This window comes from Daucus carota, chromosome 4, assembly GCF_001625215.2.
Source record: "Daucus carota subsp. sativus chromosome 4, DH1 v3.0, whole genome shotgun sequence".
In the NCBI taxonomy this organism is placed as follows: Eukaryota; Viridiplantae; Streptophyta; class Magnoliopsida; order Apiales; family Apiaceae; genus Daucus; species Daucus carota.
Genome location: NC_030384.2, coordinates 25,902,637 through 25,920,785, shown reverse-complemented (window position 1 = coordinate 25,920,785; position 18,149 = coordinate 25,902,637). Strand labels below are relative to the sequence as shown.

At 33.9% G+C, this 18,149-nt stretch overlaps 3 protein-coding genes across 3 annotated transcripts; all 3 read right to left on the bottom strand.

Annotated features, from left to right (window-relative positions):
* Positions 1-313: 313 nt before the first annotated feature.
* On the bottom strand, positions 314-2,078 carry LOC108217962 (uncharacterized). The gene is made up of 2 exons (XM_017390878.2): positions 1,925-2,078; positions 314-1,394 (listed from the first exon to the last, which is right to left on the bottom strand). The coding sequence occupies exons 1-2, from the start codon at positions 1,970-1,972 to the stop codon at positions 483-485; spliced, it is 960 nt and encodes a 319-aa protein (XP_017246367.1). The 5' UTR covers positions 1,973-2,078; the 3' UTR covers positions 314-482.
* A 2,264-nt stretch (positions 2,079-4,342) lies between these two features.
* Positions 4,343-9,252, bottom strand: LOC108216565 (uncharacterized). The gene is made up of 10 exons (XM_017389359.2): positions 9,140-9,252; positions 8,963-9,048; positions 8,822-8,869; positions 8,442-8,530; positions 7,783-7,836; positions 5,597-5,664; positions 5,463-5,509; positions 5,266-5,363; positions 4,996-5,129; positions 4,343-4,616 (listed from the first exon to the last, which is right to left on the bottom strand). Exons 1-9 carry the CDS (start codon positions 9,199-9,201, stop codon positions 5,025-5,027), a joined length of 657 nt encoding a protein of 218 aa, XP_017244848.1. The 5' UTR covers positions 9,202-9,252; the 3' UTR covers positions 4,343-4,616; positions 4,996-5,024.
* A 5,353-nt stretch (positions 9,253-14,605) lies between these two features.
* LOC108216091 (transcription factor MYB48) lies at positions 14,606-16,116 on the bottom strand. The gene is made up of 3 exons (XM_017388767.2): positions 15,858-16,116; positions 15,626-15,755; positions 14,606-15,310 (listed from the first exon to the last, which is right to left on the bottom strand). Exons 1-3 carry the CDS (start codon positions 15,973-15,975, stop codon positions 14,833-14,835), a joined length of 726 nt encoding a protein of 241 aa, XP_017244256.1. The 5' UTR covers positions 15,976-16,116; the 3' UTR covers positions 14,606-14,832.
* Positions 16,117-18,149: the final 2,033 nt, after the last annotated feature.

The window sequence follows — 18,149 nt, the reverse complement described above, 5'->3', positions numbered from 1 at the left end:
TCTGAAGATCAAAACTATGATGTCTGTCAATAGCTTAAGATATGTAAGCAATGAGTCGATGATATCAAGTAATGCAGATATAGACAAATTGTTACCTGTCCTAATGACTATTTTCATTGTGATCTACGCCCTTTTGTCAATGAACAAGACCTGTACAGTGACTGCACAAGGGGACAGTTACACTTGAACAAAAGCTAGCTGTTGAAGAGGAATCAGTTACTTCGTTGTTATTGTGTTCCTGCTAATCATTTAGGTATATCTCAGTACGTGTAGTGATTACTTTTTAATTTATATAAAAAAAAAAACAAGAATCTTGCTAATAGAAGATTAATCTTGATGATGGAGTTAAAAATGAACAATTCAACTTAAAAGGCCATGCCATTTAAAACAGGAAGAACCATGATCACTTTACAGTCTTTAACCATCAGAACAAATATCTACTGTTCAAACCAAAGAAATGTGAACATTTCTATCTTGCAAAATCAAAGGAACCTTTGTCTTTTGCCAGCTGTTAGAGAATCGTTTCCTTGAGCACTTGACATATCCTTTCCAATGCCAAAACACGATCCTGAAGCCACGTCTTGAGACTGTAGCACTGCATTAGATGTAATTTGGGACCCTGAATGCATCTCAACGTATGATCGGGTATTCTGAGGAGAGGCATGGAGAAGTTCAGTTGGCTTTTGATTGAAATTTTTGACATGACCACCTTTGCCAGTAAAAGGAGGAATATTCAAGGTGTCAAGAGGGGGAGGATTACGCCACTTAGGGACTGGCCCTGCTACAAGAAGCGTCTCAAGCAATGGTCCAGCATCCAGCACAGACTGGGAGAGCTTTCCCTTCTGAGGCAGAGTTTTTCCACTGACAAGATGATCAATATATTGATCAATTTTCGAAGCTCCTGAATGAGGAACAGAGGTTGGACTTATGCCATTATAGTCTTGAACAATGTGTTGATTGACAAATGCCATTTTGTTACTTAAAGCTCCAGCATAGGTGCCTGAAAGTTCCGAGGAGGAGACAGGTTCAAAAACTGAGCTAACTGGGGAAGAATCCTGAGAATGATAACTGTATAGTCCAGAGAAACTGTTGGATTCAGTTGTACTTAAAATTGGTCTCATGGGGTTCGCAAAGGGGCACTCAGGTGGCAGTTGAGGGGGAGCTATAGTGAAGAATTCAGTACTGGGAGTCATGTAATTTGAAGCGATGAGCTTGTTGAGTAGCCAGCAGAGCTGTGCTCTGGCCTCATCTCTTTCTTGTATAACCATATTGAGTGATTGGAGTGTTTGTTTCTCATATGCCTTGTGTATTTTCATTTGCTTCTCTGCTTCTGCTTTTACAGATTCAAGTTCAATACTTTTGTACAAGAGCTGCTGCTTCAGATCATCATTGCTCTACAAAACGAACACATCAATGATTAGTTTATGTAATACACATAATCTCGTTTAGTGCAAAACTAACACCAAGTCAGGACTAGAATGGGGACATGCAGAATCGAAAAAATACTGTATGGTTATATTCAGAGGGACAAGTGTAGTCTACCAGGCAAGACCCAACAGACATTATATAAACAGATACTAACTGAAAGTTATCAGTTCTCCTCAAATCTTTACGTGGATCGTGTCCTATTTTCTCGAACACCTCTTAATACATGAATTTTCGATAAATAACTTTGTTCAATCCTAACAGGAATGGATAAAATAATAAAATACTCAATTTTCAAGATTTAAGTGTAGGAATAACACACACAAACCCTACTTATTACACATAATTTATCATTTTTTTGAGAAAAGATTCATGCATTCATGTCAACATTTATAAATACTTGCAATTTCCTGCAAAAATTTACAAAACAGTAATCTGTAAACATGAAATTGTGATATAATGACAAGATGAAAAAATCACATGCATGGTATAAACCCACCTCTTGATAAGTCCACAAGCAATCCATATTTTCCATTTTGTTGCTCATAAGATGAAGGGCCAAGAGGGGGAGTTTAAAGAGAAGGTTTTTATGGATATAACATGGTGAGTATAAGACAAAGAAAGACAGTCCAGCGTCCCCACATAGAGCAGAAGTAATTTTGGAATCTAGCTACTTCCCATTTTTGAAATCTTTGTATAGTGCGTATGTAAAGAATTTCCAACAAACTAAGACATTTCCCTAACATTTGTCTTTTGCTTTTATGCCAACAAGAAAATAAATATGAACAGAAAAATTAGAAAGATTTTCATGCAGAAATATTTTGGCAGTGTCTCTCTCATAATCATGAGGTGATCATATAGATCATTACTCTATTGATAGGGAATTTTGGGTGATTGGATTTGGTTATGGTTTCTTTTTATTTGTCACTGAGATTCTGTGCTATCAGAGCATCACAGACGTTGGTTAAAAATATTGGTTAAAATGGACGTGCAAGATTTGTCGAATTTATATATATATATTTTATTTTGATTATATTGATTGACAATTTTCAAATGGTATGTTGTTATTGTTTCAAAGTGTTACAAGAGCATGTTGAATGGGGGTGACCGTAATCGTGAGTTAAATTAGATCCGTAAGCAATTATGCAAAATTTGCTGAAAATGAAAGACATGGTGCTTCGATGATATCGGTTATATTAGTTGATTTTAATTTAAAAATAGTATATTATTAATATTTTAAGTTGTTAACAATAGAATATATCAATTCTATATGTAATAAATGAAACATAAATTTCTTACAAATTTTTTACACGCGATAAATATAGTCATATATAAGAGATGGACTATGATTATTGATAAGAAGAAAGTATGGTTTGAATGTGATAATTTCAAGAGATTATCTATATTTTTTAATTTTGCTATGACAACTCGTTTTTTAGGTAAAAAAATTTCACAAATCACAGTTGGTGTTGCTCTAAATAAGGTTTATTATTCTAATATGGTAATAGATGAAGGGTTTTCATGATTGGAGTTACTTTTACACATTCTGTAAATTTATATAATGTCTTACAGCAATTCCAACTGTGAAAATTTTTTACCTAAAAAATGAGTTTGACATATCAAAAACAAAAAATATTGATAATTTCATAAAAAATATCACACTCCAACTATATTCTCAAATTGCCTGTAATTTTAGCCAAATTTCTATGAATAACTATATTTGTCAGATCATTATAGATATGTAATGAAGGTCACGTCATCAATTAACATATTAAAACAATATATTATATTTATAATAATTTGAAATAATAATAACATGTTATATCTAAATTATAGTCCATCAATATCACTGAAATAAGATAGAACACAGGTTCAGCAAAATTTTTAAATAATATCGTACAAATTTAATTTGCTCATAGCCAAATTCAATTGAAGATGGGGACATCCAACAATAAAGATGTTCTTACAATTTTTACCTTTCATGTAACCATATCTACTATTCGAATACTAGTAACATATTATTAGTTTCAAATTGGATGATACTATAACTCTCTTGTATACGTATCAAAAGTTTAAAATTAAATTATCCAGCAAACAAAAACGCTTATGGGACATCCAGCAATTATATTCTACTATTTAAGCTTTGAAATTCCCAGGATAATAATTATACTATACCAATTAGATCATCAAGAAGCAATTAACCATGTATTAATAAGATCAGTAACATGCAATTAACTACTTCATTTCCCTTTTCCTTTTGCTAAATACTATGTGCCTTTCCCGGATAGGTAACATTGTACGTTGAATATCATGAGTCCGTTTGTGCAACTGCTTCAAGTTCAACTTATAATACAATGATGGAAATTCACACCACAATGGCACTGTCATACAAGAACACGGGGCCTTTTACTATGTCATCACTGCGTTCATGCGATGCATTTTCAGAATTGTAATGGTGAAAATATACTAATCTGTAGACATGGGGTTTGATTAAATCCCATGAATGGATGCAATTATGCAACAAGCCAAAGGAGAGATTCAATTGATATATCATCTTCTTGTTCCCCACATGAACAGTAGAGGAGACTGCATAACAGTAGCAAATGTAAATACAGGTCTGGGTGATCCTGAAGAGATACAATGCTTGTCAAATCACAGTCCCATTTTATACGTCTATGTTCATCGCAAACACAACCCTAATACATCTCCCTTAGGCCTTCACATCTGTGCTTCACTAAAACTTTACAATCTAACCCATATCTGGGTCCTAACAGCCTGTTAATCTCTCTTTTCATCCAATCAGGTCGTTTTCTACGGTTTCCATCCATATGTCTACAACGATATTATTGAAGCATGATGGATTTTTTCTCGTATATAATCAAATTTTCACTGTTTAGGACTATTAAATGCATCATCAAAAGATAACAACTGATCAACAGAAAGCTTATTGAATGGGAAGCCAGATTTTTAAGCATAGCATGCCCACAAAAAATGAGTACATGTAGATTATATTATAGAACCAATCAGTTAGACCATGGAATACTACGGGTAGAGGTTACACATAATCAGATACTCCTATTGAGATATGTTTTAGAATATACAAGGGAAATATACTGACATAACAAGCTGGCAGGTGGCTCTAGCTGCCGCAACCAATGTTTGTTCTCTTCTTTCATGTCTCAAAGGGGCAACTGTGAAACAACATATAAATAGTGGGATTAGATATGAAATCATATAGGAGTTGTTACTATTATATGGATCTAATAATGAAATTATCTAATAGTGAAATGACAGAGAAAATGTCGAAACTGTCACAATTTGGAAAAGATCGACCAAAATACGTTGGAATGCCCCAAATATGACACATCTCCAAAATCCAGATCTATTTCGCAAAAATATTTCTAATGGAAAAAATATATTTTGGCATAATATTTTAAATTGTAAATTTTTGCTAACAGAAAAATGATCTTGTGAATCACTAGGTAATAGTAATATCAGCATGTATAAGAAAACGGGAAAAAGATTTTGTGAACCCTACATTAATTCAATCTACATACAATATTACACCACCTTATTAGTTCAATTTTGGGTAAGAACATTCAGTTTCTCTTCTTCTTGTGTCGTTTGCCCAATTTTGATCGTCGCTGCTTGAACATATGCAGGTAAAGTTTCAGCCACAGAAATGGGTACACGCAAAGCAAAACCTGAGTGACCAAGATGGAAATATGAGGAACACACAAAACAGAAACTGTAAAGAGAAGGAAGTCGGTCTGTATTGGTCATACTGTATCATAATTCATACAGGACTCTTACTCTGAGTCAGAGTGCCTGCATACATACCGTGACAAAATCTGAATAGCTAAAAGGGAGAGCAGCAAACGATTTCCCATACATGTTCTTCTTCTTTATAAACGGGAGTGCTTCATACATGAGCCACACTGAAAATGAGCCAAACAATACAAAACTGAAAGGATCAGAATATTTGTGATTTTTTAACACATTCTCCATATTCTTTATAAGTGAAATAGAAAACTTACTTTCACTGAGAAATCCTATAGGAAATAAGACAATGAACACGGTATACCTGTGCCAAAAAATTGGTTTGACAAATGTATTTTTAGTATATTTCTTAAAGGTAAATTTTTTGGATGCTCTAGCAAATACATCTGACCTGAGATAGGTGAGGATATATGGAGACATATTGAAGCAATTCAAAGCATAATTTGAGTATCTTATAACCTGTAGCAAAACAACTACCACATTATATAAAAGATAAATAGGAAAACATGCCAATATTTACCCATGCCCCATGGCGTCGTAACACATAAATGAAGGACATGAGTACATCATTGAACAAGGACGATACAGTTTGGCAGGGACATGATTCTAACTTGCCTTGAAGTAAGAACATGAGCATTGCACAATATTATAACCCTAGTTCCTTATAGCCCTGATAATAAAACTTTCTTATCTAAAGCCCCTAAATGATTAAATTTATCTATCTCTTTGCATTGTAGTACAAGATTCATATAAAAATTTATGTTTCCACAGATACCTCAGCTTGAGGAAAAAAATCTCGGAAAGTTATGAATTATTTTCGGATTATAGAAACATTGTGCGTTGTTCTCTAGAAACAAAAAATTGATGAGCAACAAAGAGGCATAAAAGTGCAAGAGACTGTCTAATTCGAATTATATGTGTGTCCATGCATGACGGTACCCCCAGAGTACACTTAACAAAAAAGGTGCCCAAAGTACTAAAAAAACCGGCAGCCTTACCATGTCCTTAGTTATTAAGGTCGTGAAGGCAAATGTGTGGGTGATCTGAATTTTTTGCAATCGATCTTACCCAAAAAAAAAGTGGATCGCTAATGGCTTTAAGCCACAGGCACATAAAGCATCAATTTCATTAATAATACAGGCATGGTTTACAAACATCCAATTAGTTTCATACCAGCAAGCCTGATTAATATGACCCTTGTACTTTCATATTTGGCCAAGAGACCTGGATTCTTTCTTTTTGACCAAAACTGAAAACCTTTTATACTATATCAATTCTTGTCCGAGAAGATCAATGCGAAGCACATAAGCCTCTGATGAAAGATTCCAGTATCATTGCAACAACAATGCAGCGTATGTTGCTGAAAACTTAAAAAAAATTTGGTGAACGATATGAATTAGATAGCAGATCATTAAAGTTCAACAGTGGATTCAAGCCAGATTTAGAGGTGACAGAGAGGAAAGTAGCCACAAATCTCTCGATGCTGAAGCCTTGTTGGGACGGAGTAACCATGGTTAACTCAAAGATGACTAGTATAAGATGTGCCCACATTGTATTTGAAGAATAAAGTATAATCTGCGATTGAATTATAAGCACTGCAGGAATTCAACAAATCGGCAAATTCTTGGCGAAAGACAGTTGAACAGTTTCGGAACATTTGACATAATTCAACAACTTGATCGTCAAAGGGTAAAGCAGAGATTTTTCAAATGCCACCTAAGCATTCTATTCAGGTGGAAAACACTCACAACTTACTGCTATTTACCTAAAAGCTCAACGCTGTAATCGGATTTAGTACACTCGTATAAAATAACTACTGGTGCAGTATTTTAAATATTCTTACTGAATTCTCTGTGTAGCATCTCAGGCATACAAGATCTTGTTGAACTCATATACCTTGACAGTCTTGTTTTGTTTACTTTGTTTATTGCCAGATTACCTTGGCATTCTGTAATTATACCAAGACAGACATCAACGTTGTATAATTGAATCCAAAAAATGACCACTATCTATATTGCTTGGACTCGAGTACAAGTGTTGGACCTGACATAGATCTGAGAGTCGACCTGATCTTTTTTAAATTTGGCAACATGAGAACCCTGTCTTTATCTTCGAAAAGGGAACGGGGACACCTAATAAGTCAAAACCACCTATATCTTAACAGACACGTAACTTTATATGATATTTAAACATAATTTTAAAAAGGGAATTTCAAATTAAAGATGTTTTTACCTTAAACCTAGACATTAACTTTTTGTTATTTACACGTCTTAACCTCGATACTGTTGCATCGTAAACTATATTCTGCTGCTTCTTCACCTTGTTTTTTCTTTTTGCATCATAAGTTCACCTAATGTGTGCTCTTTTAGTATCATGTGCTACTACTTAGGTAAGCAGCCGAAATTAGAGAGTTGGAGTTACTAGAACAGTTATTAATTTCATACAGCTATCTGTTCACTTAAAAAATTAAGGTAAAGTTTAAACAAAAATGGATGTCCCCTCAATGCAGCAAGGAATAAACGAAGATATCCATCAGCGGATCCAAACAGGATGGAGAAAGATAGAGAGAAATACTACCTCAATTGAACACCAAGCAGTAAACATTATGAAAATCGCTGTAAACTCCTGTACCTACATGAATGCGATTAAGTGTAATTATTTCTCTATTGCAATTAAACTTGAAGATAAAAATTTAGCAAAAGAATTGAAGAGAAAACAATTTCCTAAAGAATTCTATTTGTTACTTAGTCATGGTAGCACGCTGGCACTCTTCTCTTTTCTCTTTAACAAAGTGGCACTCTTCTCTATTTCTTCCTACAATGATATTTTTCGGTGATGTGACTAACAGAAAACAAGACAACCATAATCTGTACATATTATGATGCAAATTATTTGCCCAGGCCAAATTATCAATTTGATACATTCAATAGTAGATACAATCATCACTTTATAGCTTAAATTAGTTATTTTACATAATTAATTCAAGATTATAGACAGGCTTTTTACAAAAAGCGCTGTCCAGTCACTAAAAATTCTTGGATTCCTAATTCTTTAGAAATGTCTATACACTGTCGTGTCCGTCACAAACTCACAATTATCAGCACGAATATTTAGTGATAGACAATTAAATAAGAACAAATTAGGAATGATAGTAGTCCATGTGCTATCTACTAGCGGGGATTATGATCCTAAGTACATTCTTAGAAAACAAACAAATATAGTCATAATAAATAAACCTCTTTAATGCCACGAGCAACTGCGATAACGACATGAGTCCTTCCTCCCCATTGCATTAGTGGCATTAGTACCCCACTTGGAACTATCCCTGATAATGCAATAAATGAAAATGCATGGGTAGCTACACTTTGCTGATTTATATCATAACTGGAGAGGGAGGGAGGGGGGGAGAGAGAGAAAGAGAGAGAGGGATAGAGAGGGGGGGAGAGAGAGATGGAGAGAGAGAGAGAGGGAGGGAGAGAGATGGAGAGAGAGAGAGTGGGAGAGAGGGAGGGAGAGGGGGAGGGAGGGAGGGAGAGAGAGAGAGCGAGAGAGAGAGAGAGAGAGAGAGAGAGAGAGAGAGAGAGAGAGAGAGAGAGAGAGAGGGAAGAAGACTTACCAATTGCTCCATGGATAGTTTCCAAGACTGCAAGAGTTTGCAACAGACCTACAATTACCAGGGAAAAAACGCAACGCAGAAATTAGGGACACAAACAGAAACATTGATGTTTGATTAGTAAAGAAAGAGTATAAAACTCACAAATAAGTTCGCCAGCAGAAGCATAAGCACCAGTGAGTGATTTGGTGGAGACCAGATTGCTCAAAATATTCACCAATGCAATCGCCCTGTGCAAAAATCAGAGGTTCAACAATGTGAGTGTGTGTGTGTGTTTTTCTTGAGTAATTAAAAAATGGAATGGAAAATAAGGAAGGATACCATCCGTATGCTTGAAGAGAATTGTAAAGGAAGAGATAAAGGTTTGAAATCAGCTTAGACATTTTTGTCTCTCAAATCTAGCGGGGTGAACAAAAATGTTGTATACATATGGACAAAAATGGTCCTGTACATTATCTGTATCTTGACACTTGGCTCGTCAAAAAAACATTTGAGTATTGGTTTTTTTAATTTAATTATAAATAATATTTTTGATTATTCAAATTCATATTTGTCATTTATAAGTAATCTTAAACATAATTATCGATTAATATTAATATCTTTCAATTTTAATAAGCATTAAAATTAGAGATAATTGCATATCGCACCCCTAACTATCGTTAAACAACGATATTATACCATACTTTGAGAAACTCAACTCGCACCCCCGATCTTTACATTTTAAGAACGATCCGTTAAATTCCGTTAAAATACTCCCTTCGTCTCAATTTACATGTCCCTTTTGTTTTTCGAGAAGTCAAATTGACTAAATTTTGACCAACTATTAGAAAATATTTATTTATTATTTTAGGAAATAGAAAGTTACATATTAAAATAGACTAGATTTACTTTTTGATGATATCTTTTTTAATTTTTGTTTAATTAAGCTATCCCAAAGTCAAAATAATTTTACATATCAAATGACTTTAAATTTTCAGTGATATGTATATTAAGTACTTAAAATATGCACTATTTTAAATATAAAAAATAAATATTATGTGATATTTATTATAAATATATACACTTTTATTAAACAAAAGTTTGATATGTAAAATCATTTTGACTTGAGGATAGCTTAATTAAACAAAAATTTTAAAAAAAATATCATCAAAAAGTAAATCTAGTCTATTTTAATATGTAACTTTCTATTTTCTAAAATAATAAATAAATATTTTCTAATAGTTGGTCAAAAATTAGTCAATTCGACTTCTCAAAAAAAAAACAAAAGGGAAATGTAAATTGAGACGGCCGAGGGAGTATTTTAACTGAAGTTAACGGAATTTAACGGAGAGGGTGCGTATCGTTCTTGAAATGTAAAGATAGGGGGTGTGAGTTGAGTTTCTCAAAGTATGGGTACAATATCTTTTTTGAACGATAGTTAAGGGGTGCGATATGCAATTATCTCTTAAAATTATTGTCCAGCTTATGAGTTATATTGTAAAACACAGTGTCGTAAGATCTATTAAAGTAACTGTTTGCTTTAAAAAAAAGAGTAATTGTTCAATCTTTTCATTATAATATTTATGTCGTTGAACATAATCTACAGGTTGTCGGATGTTTACAAATATCGTAGAACTAAAAAAATAAATTTAAATGAATGAATTATATTTTATTCAAGTTTGTACTCAAATGCTCCAATATTTTTGTGTACTCCGTAGGAATCCTAATATTTAAATATTACACACACACACATATGGATTCCGATTCAAATACGAATATGCCTATATCCATATTCGTATTCGGAATTATCGGATTTAAATGCGGATAATATCCTCCTTGTTTCATATAGGGATAATATTCGTTTTATCTCGAATATGAATACGGATTTTTCAGACTTTTTCAACGGCCCTAATATAAACTATAAAGTAATAAAGCAAGCAAACTGATACTCCATCTGTCCCATTCAATTGTATACGTTAATTTTTGGCACGTTCTTTTAGGCTCTTTTAAAGTATAGTTCCACAAATTTTTTTAAATTTTTTTTGCCTGAATAAATGTTCGATATTTAAATTTTTATTCAAAAAAGAAATTTTTAAAAAATATGAGATGGGTGGGTCAAGTGAAATATTTTGATGAAATTGGTGGCCAGTTTGATATAAAACCCCTCCTTTCTTCCACTATCTCTATTTTATAATAATAAAAATAGTGTTACACGTACTACTTTCCTACCCTATCTCCTACCCTATCTCAATTTTTTTTTTGACAAATATAACTTATAACCTTACAAATAAGTATCTGTTTTACGAAACTCTGGGGTGAGCCAGGGTCGAACCCCTGGGACGACAGAGAATAAGCTCTTTATTATTAAAAATAAATGAGTCCCACCACTTTACTTACTTTTTATGTAACTTTACTCATTTTTACATTTTTCCTTAATCTCCGTGAACCAACCAAATGTATACAAATGATCGAGACTGAGGGAGTAATTAAAAAAAATTTGAATGAGTGGCCGTAAATATGCCACATACAATGGCATCCAGTAGATAAGGGCAAGTAGGAGTCCCAGGAGTTAAAACCCAGATTTCAAGAAAAAACAGGAATATAGAAGTAGTTGATCTTATTCATGTCTGTGTTTGTGCCATTCCAAACTGTAAAATGAGGATTTACTATCCGGTTCATGTTTGGGTATGCCGTTTGCGACTTTGCGTCAATCAGACTGGATGATAAACTAAGGAGCTCCCAGGTCTCGAGTGCAAAGCAAAGTGCACACTTATTCGAAGATTATCATACTACACAAACATAATTCACATACATTTACATTGAGAGAATAATAGATATTGACACAATCAAATAACATTCAGATAGTTTGTAGTCAGTTAAAATACTACTGATGTAGTGATGTTGATGTTTTATATATCTTCTTAACAAAATCTTGGCTGAAATCTGTATTAGGAGTCCTATTTTTTTCTGCAAATTTTATCTTCTAATCTGCATTATCTTCATAGTCATCCTGTTTTTCAGCTTCATACACACTGGTTCCTCGTACAGAACCACATGCTGGTATCAGTGTTTCTTACAAACCACTACAAAAACTTGTCTCTCGAGCTCAGTTTCATGTTATTGCTCATGTGACCAAGTTTCTGAGATTGACTGTCTTCTTTGCCAGTAAGATAAGTACTTGTATTTCCTACACTTTGATTTGTTCAAACATCTGTAAGATAAATCGACTTCTTCTAGTCCATAGTTGCCTTGTATATGTAAAATTTTCAGTTGAAGCAAAGACAATTTTTTTTTATATACCAGTCCTGTTAATAATTCTGCGTGTTAACAAGGACCACTAATCTTTTTGTTTTACATTTAATTCTATACGTTTTACATGACAAACCAAGTAGCTTTTTGTTTGTAAATTGTAATGAAATCTTCACAGAACTGTCATTTAGGTGGCTAAATACCATTTGTTGTAGAAAATTGTATTCCAAACAAATTTACATACCAAATTACAAAAGAATCTTCTAAATTCCAAACAAATTTACACTTGATCTCTAGCTATTCCAAACTGGCACACCTGTGACCATCCCATAATTACAAACCTCGCCGGCCATCGGACTAATTCTCCGAGGCAGCTGATAATGACCGTAATTCGGAACATTGGTCGGATCACTTGCTCTCATTCTAACAGAAAAGTTAATAATCCCATTACGTTCTCCATACTCATCCCTTAGCCTATAACTTAAAATATGCAAATAATTTTCGGGATAATACGCTCCTGTGAAATCTGTCACTGGAATTTTCGCCCTTCCGATAAATTTGTTACCATTAGATGAGACCTTGCACTGCACATCAATGTGCAGAAAATGCAGATGCATGGGCATTCGCACGTAAAGTTTTTCATTCCATGCAGGGTAACTTCCACCCTTGATGTCTAATTGTGTTGTATTAACATTTTGTGCATCGGTTTGAACCGTCACAAATGTGTTCCTTTTCACCGATTTTTGCCTGTTGATGCGTAAACCTTCGCAGGATATAATTGTAATTTCAAGAGAATAGCATCCCTGATCCATATATAGTGACTAACGGAGATCCTCCTCGTGTGGGTGCGGGAATTCTGTGTACTGGATACGCTCTATGTAGAAGAAAATAATATGTACAAGTGAGGTTCCGGTGCCATATTTATATAAGTAGACATGGGTTGGGGGAAGATGGAGAGAAAGAAGCGAGAAATAGATGTGTTGGTTCTTGAGAAGTAGGACTAAAAGCACAGGGGTTGTTTTTTCCCAGTGGTTTTCAAGTAACGCCAGCCGAATACAACGCATATGAGGATTGCGTGACCAGTACGAGTGACGAGTCAACGGATATATCCAAGTCGATACGGTGTATATATATATAGTGGTATTCAAAGTTTGGTTGGCGTGTGGTTAAGTTTGAAACGTTTTCTGTTTAAATATTTTTTATGAAACAACTGGCTAGAAGCCGAGAAGATGTCCAACTCGCATCGACCTGCCAAACACGTAGATGGTCATTTACGAGTACTTTTCCCCTTGCCTCGTTCTTTTACGATTATTTTGAAATACATGTATAAGTTCTTTTAAATTTTTTTATATTTGTGCAGAAATAAAAAAGGTTATTGCTCTGTTGTAATCAAATTTGCAAATACGTTTTGTGATGTAAAATTCATTATCAAAACAATGAGATTTTCATTTATATTTCTAATTTTTCCTTTTAACAGAACAACTTGAATTATCATACCTCATTTTTCTTAAAGTACTTAAATATTTGTTGGAAACCCCCGGGGAGAGTATAACTTGTTACTATCTAGTCTAGGATAAAAGTATAAAACAAGTAAATCTGGCTAAGACAAATTCTCGAGCAAGAAACCTGTGGCTTACAGAACCAACTTGTAATCCCTTATAAGAATGGGAAAAAACAGATGCAACTTTAGAATCTCAGATATTTCCAGTTTCACAAATTAAAAGAACCAAAAGAGAAAAAGGATCCTCCTCACTTTCTTTGCTTTTGATATAAAAAATTTGAGCAAAAAAGGAAAGAAAGAGAAAAAGGATGTTTTTTAGCTAATTTAAGAGAAAACGAATCTTGGTCTCAGGGAAATGATCATTTTCATTTCGGTGAAATCTTCTATTGCATGAAACACAACAAGATTGAAACTACAAAACAGAATTTAAAACCATTGGCTTCTCGCGTCAATGAGATGACCCTTCCTACTGGTTTACAAGGATAAGCGTTCGATTTCTCTCCAACATATAAGATTGTTAGGAGATGTCCGCGACTCTGCAGGTATAATGCAGAGGCGTGGTGTGTCTGTTAGCTCGGAGGAGGTGGTGGTTTCTAAAGCGCAGGCGACAGTGCTGAAATCACTTATTATACCAGCAATTTCTGTGGTTTGGGCTTGTCCCTTTAACCTTGTACTTGAATCAGAACTTAAAGGAAAATGCTTCATGAATAAAATTAGGTATAAAATCTTTTACAGAATGACATGTGTTAAGTTTTGATTGGAATGAGTCTTCTTTATTCACATAAATAGCACTGATTAAAACATCTGACCTCAATTGCCATGTATTTTGTGTAAAATTTTGTATCCAATTTTGTGCATGTAGCACTACTCCAACTTTAAAGTCGAAGGACATAAACACTGTGAAAGGCCAAAGAATCCACAACCTCCTCATCAACATCACCAAAATCTTAAGAATTTTTGCAGGAGATCTGTTTTCAGAGTATAACAAACATACATTTAACAATTGCATCATACATGATCTGTTAAACACATAAATATATTTACATATGACACCAACAGAGTTACTAGTCCCCTAAGAGAGCTTTTAATTATTGATATTCACTGAAACTGATACTTAAACAAGCAAAACAAGACAACTAGAGTGAAACAGAGTAATACTAAACTTGCGCATGGGCCAGCATTGTCCACAGAACCTCATGGCTATATACAATGAGGCTGACATTATTATTACACACTAGGATGCTGAAGTATTGTATCGGTTCGAATGAATAAAAGAACTGGTTACTTAGCCTGCAAAAAATGTTTCTTCTGGTCCAAACAAGGAATAAAATGGTTCGCTTGTGTGGAGAAACATGTCGGTATCTTTTCCTTGATCAGTGTTCCACAGTGAGTCCTGGCAGTAGTCCCAGATTGGTGGCACCAAGGTTGGACAAACCGGCTTGATTTCATCATCGTCGGATGAAACAATGTCATTCCATATCTCATCCATCGAATACTCCCCCTTTTGAATCTCTGCTGCATCAGAAAGTCCTGTTGCAGCTACTCCCCCAGTATCAAAAAAGTTCCTCTCATCCGTGTCTTTTATTTTCGTTGAACTGATGGTGGAAGAAGAGGAATACGACGAATTATAAGAAACTGATGAAGATGGTGATGACAGTTTAGTCCTCTTCTTCTCTTGACTCTTTTTCCTCATATAAGTTCTCCAATAATTCTTAATCTCATTGTCAGTTCTCCCAGGTAACTTCCTAGCAATTCTTGACCATCTTCATTCAAACAAACATACATAAAACTTATCACACAACATCAAAAAATAATTAACAATATAGTATAACTTAATTAATTTCCCCCAGATATTTCATGTTTTATTACAAAGTTTTAGACTTCAAACTCTGCAAACCATCTCCAGATCACTAGAAACTAGTCTGTATTAGAACAGGTTAAATATCAAAGCTCTGCAAACCATCTCCAGATCACTAGAACCTAGTCTGTATTAGAACAGGTTAAATATCAAAGTGGTCACTGAAGTGGAGGTCATATATCACTTTGAATTACATGGAGTTAAATTTGTTCCACCATACCTATTTCCCCATCTGGAGTGAAGTTCAAGCACAAGGCGCTCTTCATGAGACGACATCTTGCCACGTTTGAGACCAGGATGGAGGTAATTAACCCAACGTAACCTGCAACTCTTACCTGTTCTTTTCAAACCTAGTAACAAGTTAAGGCATAATTAGTTCATGTTCCATGTAAAACCAGGCACCATGCCTAAACAAGCCTACCTATATTACTTGTCTCCCGCCACCTTCAAACCTGAAACTTTCGCAATGAAATCCCAACGACGATCTCCATATAAATTCACGCACAACGCCAGCTGAACATCTTCTTGCTCAGTCCATGGTCCCTTTCTCATCTCCCCCTCTAGTTCCATCTTTTTTCTTGCTTTTTCTCTTTTCTACTTTAACAAGCTGCACTATATGCAAGGCTGTATATTCATTGCATTTGATTTATACTACTACGTTAACAGTTCTTTCCCTGTTTTCCACTTGTGCTTGGCATCTTGATCGTACGTGTGGCGGCCGCATGCTCTCTGCTGATTGGATGCTTACTATGAAAATGATGCAAGCCATTATATGAGAATATAATTGTGTAGATAAGTGGTTGATACATATATATATGACTATCAGCATTTCATATCTTGCTCACCATGTCAGCTTATATATGCACTTAGTGCAGACTGTCACTATACAGATTTATTATTCCATTAACCACTAACACGTTGCGTTTTCTGATCTTACTTGTGTCAAGTTACCAGTCCTCCTAAAATCTGATCGGAAAAAATAAAGTCCCTAGACGGTATATTATTGTAACAACTTGTGTAAGATTATATTTTGTTATTCGAAAGTAGAGACCAGTTAATTATCTGACAGGACTTTGGTACTCTTTTGGTGGGACGAAGTTTTGATACTTAAAAAAGGAAGCTGAAAAGGAAAGGTTTAGCATTGCAGTTGCTTTTAGTTTTGGGGAGAAAGTTAACAGGAAGATGCTACAATTTCTCACGTTAGAGCATCTCCAGCAGTGTCTTAGTGTCTTCCTTATAAATATTATAAAATATTGAATCCTAGTGATTTAGGACAAGATTTTGTATTTCAACTCCAACAATGATCCTTATAATTCATTCCTTATTATTATTATAATAATAAATTTGGAAAGAGATTGATAAAGGATGGAAGGAAGAGAGAGAAAATAAGTTACAATAAGAGAGAGAAATGATTTTTTATTAAAGAAATCAAATAAGGCATGCCTAGTGGTGCCTCATTAATAAGGCATGGAAGGAGGATCCTAGTGATTTAAGGAACCTCTAAGACACTGCTGGAGCACTAATTTATGTCACATTCCTTATAATTGGACTTAGGACATGATATAGGGAAGCTGCTGGAGTTGCTCTTAATGAGTAAATTGTGTGGTAGTGGTGTGCTAGACTTGACAAAGGCCCACGAGGAAAAAGATAAAGAACAAGTGGACAAAGGCTTTAAAAATATAAAGTGGTGATAACTATTTCCCATTCAATTTCAGCGTCATTCCCATGGTTTAAAAATGCTCGTAGACTATCATGCATTATTTGATACTGTGTGCGTTATCTGTGAAATTGGGACTACTGTTCAGATTAATACGGAAAGAGTAGTGTTACATTCATGAAATAAAATATACAATTTTGTGATAAGATGATTAAAGATGAAATGTTATTATCGGTGTTAATAATGCATCACATTTCAATTAAAACTTAATACATGTCTCTGTTTTTTTTTTTTTTTTAATAATACATGTCTCTGTTTTTGTATTCAATTTGTGTTTGAAGCATTTTTCATATCAAAAGCAACCGTTATTTAGTTCAAATACATGAAATCATTATCACTTGAAAACCTACCCAACTTAATGTCTAATTTAATTTTTTTTATCAAATAAGCAATCTACTAATTATCAAACTGATACAAAGTTTTGATCTTGTAACAACTAAATTGTTACGAATTATCAAATTGATAACTAAATAGAGTGAATTTCGAAATAAATGACTAATATGATATAATTCTATTTATTGATATAGATGTTTGAATAATCAATAAATATGTTCTGGTTAATATAATTTTATTAAGTATATATAACAAATTTTTTTATTAGACATGTGTTTTTTATAGTTAAACCCATCAAAAGGGTAATCAATAAATAGATTCGAAAATATATGTTTTATTATATACAGTTTAATCAATGTTAATTATAACTAAAAAATATTTTAAATTAAAGAATGAAAGAGTTCCGCATATTTAAATACCGACCAAAATTTTTAATACTTCAAATAATATTTTAAATTCTATACTTAAATAGGTATTAAAATCACTTTCCTATACATAATAACTATGGGAACATGCAAGCGAAATCTGTGAGGAAAATGCACGGCTTTGCAAGAGTGGCTTCTCCCTATATGAAGGGTCATTTAATTTTCGTACTTAACCGATTTATTAAGATTTCCGACCCTTTTAACTCCAAAGTTAAGTTCCAGATTAAAAAACATATCTGCACTAATCCATGAGGAAATCATATGTCTAT

What these genes read in the sequence shown, in the direction of transcription:
- LOC108217962 (XM_017390878.2), bottom strand. Translation starts at nt 1,972, where the DNA reads ATGAGCAACAAAATGGAAAATATGGATTGCTTGTGGACTTATCAAGAG. An exon ending in GCTTGTGGACTTATCAAGAG is followed by an intron (nt 1,395 to 1,924) that starts GTGGGTTTATAC and finishes TTCGTTTTGTAG; the next exon opens with AGCAATGATGATCTGAAGCA.
- LOC108216565 (XM_017389359.2), bottom strand. Translation starts at nt 9,201, where the DNA reads ATGTCTAAGCTGATTTCAAACCTTTATCTCTTCCTTTACAATTCTCTT. An exon ending in AACTATCCATGGAGCAATTG is followed by an intron (nt 8,531 to 8,821) that starts GTAAGTCTTCTT and finishes TTGCATTATCAG; the next exon opens with GGATAGTTCCAAGTGGGGTA. An exon ending in CTGCTTGGTGTTCAATTGAG is followed by an intron (nt 5,665 to 7,782) that starts GTAGTATTTCTC and finishes GTTTTGCTACAG; the next exon opens with GTTATAAGATACTCAAATTA.
- LOC108216091 (XM_017388767.2), bottom strand. Translation starts at nt 15,975, where the DNA reads ATGGAACTAGAGGGGGAGATGAGAAAGGGACCATGGACTGAGCAAGAA. An exon ending in TTTCATTGCGAAAGTTTCAG is followed by an intron (nt 15,756 to 15,857) that starts GTTTGAAGGTGG and finishes ACTTGTTACTAG; the next exon opens with GTTTGAAAAGAACAGGTAAG. An exon ending in CACTCCAGATGGGGAAATAG is followed by an intron (nt 15,311 to 15,625) that starts GTATGGTGGAAC and finishes GTTTGAATGAAG; the next exon opens with ATGGTCAAGAATTGCTAGGA.